Source organism: Cheilinus undulatus, linkage group 13, assembly GCF_018320785.1.
Source record: "Cheilinus undulatus linkage group 13, ASM1832078v1, whole genome shotgun sequence".
Taxonomy (NCBI): domain Eukaryota; kingdom Metazoa; phylum Chordata; class Actinopteri; order Labriformes; family Labridae; genus Cheilinus; species Cheilinus undulatus.
The window spans coordinates 44,487,907-44,495,696 of NC_054877.1; the positions used below are offsets into that span (position 1 = coordinate 44,487,907).

At 38.9% G+C, this 7,790-nt stretch overlaps 1 protein-coding gene across 1 annotated transcript; it reads left to right on the forward strand.

Annotated features, from left to right (window-relative positions):
• The first annotated feature begins 1,324 nt into the window (after nt 1–1,324).
• Nucleotides 1,325–6,916, forward strand: LOC121519579 (actin-related protein 2/3 complex subunit 5-A-like). Its single transcript, XM_041802336.1, has 4 exons — nt 1,325–1,579; nt 4,659–4,731; nt 4,986–5,162; nt 6,264–6,916. Exons 1-4 carry the CDS (start codon nt 1,440–1,442, stop codon nt 6,324–6,326), a joined length of 453 nt encoding a protein of 150 aa, XP_041658270.1. The 5' UTR covers nt 1,325–1,439; the 3' UTR covers nt 6,327–6,916.
• The last annotated feature ends 874 nt before the right edge of the window (nt 6,917–7,790 follow it).

Consider the following 7,790-nt stretch of genomic DNA (forward strand, 5'->3'; position numbering starts at 1 on the left):
CTATTTCATGGTGAGCAAAAAATCGCCATGGCCACGCCTTTTAACGTAGACGTTTGACCATTGTATATGTGTAAGGCCAACTCCTTGGGAACTGCCAGAGTGAATTTCAGAATGATTTGTTCAACCATGTAGGTACTGCGATGTGAAATTCAGGAGTAGTGACTTTCTGTTGCCAGAGGGTGGCGCTGTACAATTTTTCAAAATTTCAAGTATGGATGTGTTCTGGCCTGGACTGTTATCAAGTACATGAAATTTGTCTCAGATATGACCATATATACTTGAGTTAAGAATGTTTAACAATTTTTGGTGAGACAAAATGGTGACTCTTGACTTTGTCGCCCTGCCGAGTCCACGCCGTCTCCACGAAAAGTCTATTTTATTTTTCACAAAGCTAAATCCACTTCTTTAGTCCTTCCTGACACAAATTTGAAGTGGATATCTAGGACAGGTTTTTAACTGTAGCTTGCACCATAAACCTTGACATTTCCTGTCACCACTAGGTGGCGCTTTGATCTGTAAAAAATCTGACCATATGAATGGGTGCAGGCATTGACCGTCAATATTCCTGAGCAATATTAGTCCAATCGGACAATCCACAGCTGAGTTATAAACTACTTCCTGTTTACCAAAGAAATATACAAATTTGAGGGCTCACCATGGCCACCTTTCAGCTAAGGAGAAAACCCCAGATAACTTTTCATCATCCATGTCTCATGTAGCTCTGTGCCAAAGTACAAGTCGATTGGATGAAATCCCTCAGAGGAGTTAATCCAGATATAACCCCTGGAAAAGGCCAAAAAGAGCCCCTTTTTTGCATATTTATTCAAAATGGCGGATTTCCTGTTGGCGATAGAGTGTAGGCCCAAGAGGCTTTTTTGTAGATCTCCCCATCCCGCACCTGCACACAAAATTTCATGAATCTACGACAAAGTCAAAGGAGGGGGCTTTAACTTTGAAAACTGTTAGGGGGCGCTATTTTTGCAGTTCTGAATTTTCATGTTGGAGACCCAAAAAATATCAAAATTTTCAAGAGATGTACGTGCAAATTTTCCCGCAAATTCAGAAATGTTAAGGGTCTAAAAAGTCCATGCAATGACGGCATATGCATAATTAAAATAATCCTGGCAAATACAATTAAGCCATTAAAGAGCCACGTGTGTCTCCAGAGCCACGCGTTGAGTATTACTGTATTAGACCCATAATGTGTAAATGTGTTGTTCCCTCAGTAATCCACTGCGCCACGCGATAATCCAGCAGGTGGCGGTAATGCGCCTTCGAGCTGGCACTCTCTCCATTCCGTTGATTTTTACCCGTAGAAGAAGAAGCAGAAGCGGAAGTTTAGAAGTGAGGAAGAGCCCGCAGCTCTGGGAACCCCACAGCAACGTTACAGCAGATCGTTCCCTCTTCTGTTAGTTGTCGTTTTTTCTTAGTTTTATAAAATGTCTAAAAACACAGAAAGTGGTCGCTTCAGGAAAGTGGACGTGGATGAGTACGACGAGAACAAGTTTGTGGATGAAGAGGACGGAGGAGAGAACCAGAGCGGACCAGACGAGGCGGAAGTGGACTCTCTGCTCAGACAATATCCTCACATTGCCTTTAGTTATTACTAATCAATGCAAAGATTCTGAATTAACATGCTTTAAGGCGGGAATGCTGACAGAAACTAAAACCTCTTAAAAGCCCGATGTTTGCCTGTATGTGAACAGGTAGGGGATCGTTTCCGTGGAGAAGCTCTTATTTCCGGGTGGCAGTTCTCAGGAGGGTGTGGTCGCTCACTTTGAACAGTAGATTTAGTTTAGATCGATATAACTGCAGATCAGCTGTGATTCTGTTTAATAAGGTTATTCAGAGTAATCTTTTTAGTCCTGATTGATCTTAAGCCTAACATAAAGAAACACAAAGAGTAGGAAAACATCTGTTTTGCTCATGCAGTTCAAAGATAGTCAGTGTTTTACTTGTAAGCTTGAGCCTTGTGATATTTTGTGTTTCATGTAAGTTTGTTTCTTCTCATCCCCTTATATGAAACCTGCAAAATACCATCTCACAGTGATACTAGGGCTGGGAAAGATGAACAAAAATAATCTCTCAAGAAGATATTCACATTCTCTTTACTTTGTTCAGTTGTGTTGTGGTCGCCTGATGCTACCGTGGAAAAAAAAAATCATTTTTATTCTTAATAATCCACCCTCAGTAAAATGAAAACAGAATTTTAGAATTGTTGGCAAATTTATGAAGAATATAAAGACTAAATTAAGACTTAATTACACAACTTTACACAAATATTTAAAGATTTAAAAACTTAGAATTGGTACTTCCCATTTCTCTTGCTAAGATGTTTCTGTACCTGGATTGGAGTCCACTTTGGAGTTGGCAAGAACCCAGGCAGGCTTTCATGTGTTTTGCACGGAGGAGAAGCTTCCATCTCGCCACTCTGCAATGAAGTCCAGATCGGTGGAGGGCTGCAGTGATGGTTGTCCTTCTGGAACTTTGTCCCATCTCTGCACAGGATCTCTGGAGCTTAGTGAGAGTGACCAGCGGGTTCTCTCTCACCTCTTATACTCAGGTCCTTCTCCCTTGATTGCTCAGTCTGGCCAGATGAGCTGCTGGAAGAGTCCTGTTTGTGCCAAAGGTCTTCCAGTTGAGAATCATGGAGGCCACTGTGCTCTTGGGAATCTTCAGTGCAGCCAAATTTCCCAGATCTTTGCCTGTCAACTAGGGCTGGGCAATTAATCCCAAATTGCAATATGACATGCTGCAATATTCAAATCGCAGACAGTGCGATATTTCTTTAACCTTAAAGTGTCAAAAATACCAGTTTGATACAATCTTTTTTTCTTTTTTTATCCTTTATACCAGCGTTACTCAACTCTGCTCAACCGAAGAGCCAAATAGTTGAAAAATACCTTTGCAAGAGCCACAATCTAAGAGGTTAAAAGTGGCAAAAATGGTCAAAAAGCAACCAAAATGGGTAAGAAGGGGCGAATATGGGGAGGAAAAGTGGAAAAAGGGTCAGAAAGTAGCAAAAATGAATGAGAAGTGACAAAAAAATTAGTTACATTTGGCATGAAATGGTCCAAAAGTGGCAAAACTGTAAAAAAGAAAGAATGAAAAGTGACTAAAATGGGAAAAAGCAGTCAAAATGGGCTAAAACTAGGAAAAATTAGTATTTAATGACAAAAGGTAGCTTAAATGGGTGAAAATGCAGAGAAAACGGGGTGAAAATGGGCAAAAATGGGATACAAGTGGCAAAAAACAGGTAAAAAGCTGCAATAAAAGTGTCAAAATGAGCAAAAAAGTAATGAAGAAGTGGCATTAATGGCAAAAGATAGCCCTAATAGGCAAAAATGGGCAAAAAAAATAGGAAAAAAAATGGTTTCCATAGGCAAAACATAGCTTAAATCGGTGAAAAGTGGCAAAAGATGGTGAAAAAGGGCAAAAAAGTTTTCCCTTATTTAAGGTTTTCTAATAATATTTAAAATGAAGACAAAAAAGAGCCACATGTGGCCCTAGAGGCACGCGTTGAGTATCACTACTTTATACGTTATTCAAACCTTCAAGTATCTTTTTTTAATCTTATTTTATTTTTTACAAAAATCTTACTTTTCTTGCTCATGCATTTATTTTTCTTCATCAAAATGTGAATAATATGAGAAATGATCATCCCCTTCAATAAAGCAATTGATATCAAAATTTCTATATGAGCCAAAAGCGCAATAAGATATTTTTATTCTAAATTTAGCCCTAGTTGAACTTATCTAATATTGTACTTGTTATAATATAATATGATTTTGTTTGTTGAACAACAGAAAAAAATGAGGAACCTAAATAATTGCATTTCAAATCGCAATAGCAATATTGCAGGAAACAATTGCAATTAGATTATTTATGCATATCGTTCAGCCCTACTGTCAACAATCCTGTCTCTGAGCTCTGCAGGCAGTTCCTTCCACCTCATGGCTTGGTTTTTGCCTTGATATGCCTGGTCAGAGCAAAAACCTTCTCTAGAGCGGTGTAAGCCTTTCCAAATCATGTCCATCAATTTGATTTAGCACAGGTGGACCCCAATGAAGGTGTAGGTCATCTCGGCAAAGATCAAGAGGAACCTGAGCTAAATATCCAAATGGTTATACAAAGGGTCTGAATACTTAAGTCCATGTGATATTTCATTTTTTTCTTTTCAATACCTTTGCAAAAAATTTCTAAAATTCAGTTTTCACTTTGTCATGATTGGTCACTGACTGTGAAATTAAAACTATTTTTAGAATCAGGCTGCAACACAGCAAAACTAAGGGAAGTGAAGGGGCAAAAATACCCAAACTTATTTCTCATCTAATTTTATGTGAAAATGTTTTATATATATTATAAAAATATTATATTTATGTGCACATTCAATGTAGTCCAGTTTTAGTTAGACAGAACTGTTGACATTTTAAAAGCCTAGATGTTTTGACCAACACAGTAATTTGACTATTCTAACTGCATGTAAACGTACTGACTGTGATGAGTTTATCAATTAGGAATCTTTTCTTCTATTTTAGTTATTACACAGTTCAAGAAAGCACATCTCTTTGGATTTGTGAATATTTAGTTAAGAATACAGTGAACGCCTATGCATCTGTGTCCTGTGCAGCTGTTTTGTCCTTGACGGTTGTTTTTAAGGGGAACATGAATGGAGCTCTCACCGCTGTACTGAAGAACCCCCCCATCAACACCAAGAACCAGAACGTCAAGGTACAAAGGTTTTTTTTTCTTTACATGTTTGTGTAGGAATAATTTTTAGGAGGGTAATGGCAGCTGCTCTTCTTGTATTTTCGTGTTATTTGACCACTGTTTGTATAAGCCCATTTAAAGTATATTTTTGTGTTCCTTCAGTCAGCGGTTTAAAAATAAAAATAGTCATCTGAAGAGAAGCCTCAGTTTACTTTATTGCCCTGTTTTTCATTTACATGTAGTTTTATGTCCTCACTATGTCTGTGCACGTGTAGGATCGGGCAGAGCTGCTGGTTGTGAAGGTGCTGAGCAGTTTTAAGAGCAGCGATATAGAGAAGGCAGTGAACTCTCTGGACAAGGCCGATGTGGACCTGCTGATGAAATACATCTACAGAGGCTTCGAGAAACCGTCTGACAACAGCAGCGCCGTGCTGCTGCAGTGGCACGAAAAGGTACGCACTCATGAATCACACAAGAACAAAGATAGCCTCATGTTTACCAGAGGAATATGAGAGAATGATGCAATAAAGGTCATTAAAGTCTGGAGTAGTTCTTATCAAGCCACACTGCCACCAGTCTGATTAAAAACCACTGCAACTGGCGCAGAGGCCTGGAGTGCAAAAAGAGCTTAGGACAGTAGAAACTACTATTGACTTCTACGTGGAGCTGCAGCACCAAGAATTTTATCCTCCATTTTTTCTAACATTAACGTTAACATCAGCAGGTAGCTGCACATATACTGTTTATTGTCCACAGAATTTATAATGAAAATCACCGTGTGAAAGTGTGTCTGATTATAAATATAATAACACAAAAGAAGATGGACAAATCATTTTTTTAAAGTGGTGCAGAAATTGGTTCTATAAAGAGAGATAAGAATGCAGGAAAACAAATGTTTGGTCCTTAAATATTCTGTGATAAGACCTCCAGACTTCTACCTGATGCTGCCAACTATGAAATGGCAAATTTTAAAATATTACATGCATTGACAAACAGGTTGTGGCAGAAGAAAAAGTAATTAAAAAAAAACTTTAAAAACTTGACTTGTAAACACAGCATTTGTGCATTTAAACATTTATAAGGCATGATATAGTCATGAACAGACAGATTTGTCTTAAAAATGGAATGAGAAAAATCATAATGCTATTGAGATCGAAATCTGGGGATAAAAAAAAATCTTGATAGGATTTTTTTTTCCCATATCACCCACCCCTAAGAAAAGATTAACTTTTTAGTGGTCGCCCATTCGGGGAAATTAGACTATTACAACAGCTCACAGTAAAGGGCAAGAGTAATTAGCAATATTTTACTAAAGTAAAGAAAAAAAATGCCTTTCGTACTAAAACACAGAAGACAAACCATGTGCAGTTGAGTATCACTATGTTAGGCTGATGTATAAGCTATAAGTAACAGCAGAAATGTGTGCTGATAATATGGTGCAGCTCTAAATTCAGCCCTGCTAGGTACTGTATGTTGAGCATGTTGCATTGTACAGGCCTGAGACTGTATTCTCTTCTTAATGTGTGTGTATTTGTGCATTTTTGTGTCCTCAGGCTCTAGCAGTGGGAGGAGTGGGCTCTATAGTCCGAGTCCTGACTGCCCGGAGAACGGTGTGATGCCGCACAAGCCCAAAGAACCGACCTGGTACCAGAAATGAGTCTGACTGACACTCGATCACCGGAGCTGAGTGCAGGGACAAGCCTCTTCTTCTTCTGCCCTTATTTTTTATACTGAAACTGAGCGTCTTTCCTCTTTTTTTCTGCTCTCACGCTCTGAGCTGTGGGATTTAAAGGAGCTGGCAGTGAGACAGGGAGGTGCTGGCACCTCGCTCTGTCTCTGTCTGCCAGCCACGCAGTGAGGACAGACTCGTTTCAGACGCTTCACTTTCTCTCCAAAGCTGCTCTGCACTCTTTCAGATGGCTTCACAGCTGCTCTGACTCCTCTGCTGGCTCCTCTAACACCTCTTCCTCTGAAGCCTCCGAGTCGTCCAGGTTAGAAATGGAAAAATGTCTTCCAGATGGAGGTGGCTTCCATTTAATTTTCCAGTGCATGCTGGGATTGGGGTCCAGTCTTTTCCTGATCATTCTTTCTTTGATACCATCTTTGTTTATCATCTTTGTTTTCTACTTTCATCATGATGTTGGGGCCTACTTCTTTTTTTATATATATATATATAAAAAAATAAAGTGCTATACCTGAATATGGACTCACAGCTGTCCTGTCTATCTTTGTTGTTCTATGCAGAATACCTGTGACATTTTATATTAAATTAAGGGTAATTTTGGTGTTAGGAATCCTGGGACCCGTTTGATCTACAGATGCATCAGTAGATGGGAGACTGCAGACAACAGCTGTTGCTCTGGTTCTTCACCAGTCAAAGCTTTTTTTTTTATAAATCTGGACTAGATTTCACCAAAAGGCATGTGGGAGACTCCATGGTCAAGTGGAAGAAAGTTCTGTGGTCTGACCAAATACATCATCCCCACTGTGAAGCAAGGCAGTGGCAGCATCATGCTGCATCATGTGGGAATGCTTCTTGGCAGCCAGCCCTAGAGGGTAAAATGAATGAGGGAAAATATAGGAAGTAAGCCGGATTGAGACCTATCATACACACTCAGTGCTGTGATTGGAGCATCTACTAAATACTAACCTGAAGGGGGGAATATTTATGCAGTCACTTATTTTAAGTTACAAATTTTTATCTAATTGTTATTACTTTGTAAAAACCTGTTTTGACTCACGTTTTATGAAGCATGATTGATTTAGAAAATCAATAAAAGAGTCCAAGGGGGTGAAAACTTATTATAGGCACTGTAAACAGGGGCTACAGTCAGTGACACATGCCTGGTCTTCCCATATTCCCCGTCTTCTCTTCCGTTGTCCCATCCAAGGTTATAATAGTTTTGGATTTTTCATTAGGTTAAATTTTTATTTCGTTTTTACTTTCTGTGTTCGATTTCAGTTTAGGTTTTATTCGTTTTGACTGCTGGTTTGTTAGTTTAGTTTTTATTTTGCAAAAATACTTCGTTTTAGTTTAGTTTTTATTAGTTTAAGCGTTAGTTTTTTATGGATAGATGTCG

Excerpts from the sequence above, each read along its gene's own strand:
- LOC121519579 (XM_041802336.1), top strand. The coding sequence starts at position 1,440 with ATGTCTAAAAACACAGAAAGTGGTCGCTTCAGGAAAGTGGACGTGGAT. Across the intron at positions 4,732-4,985 it reads CCAAGAACCAGAACGTCAAG|GATCGGGCAGAGCTGCTGGT; the intron begins GTACAAAGGTTT and ends GTGCACGTGTAG. Across the intron at positions 5,163-6,263 it reads TGCTGCAGTGGCACGAAAAG|GCTCTAGCAGTGGGAGGAGT; the intron begins GTACGCACTCAT and ends TTGTGTCCTCAG.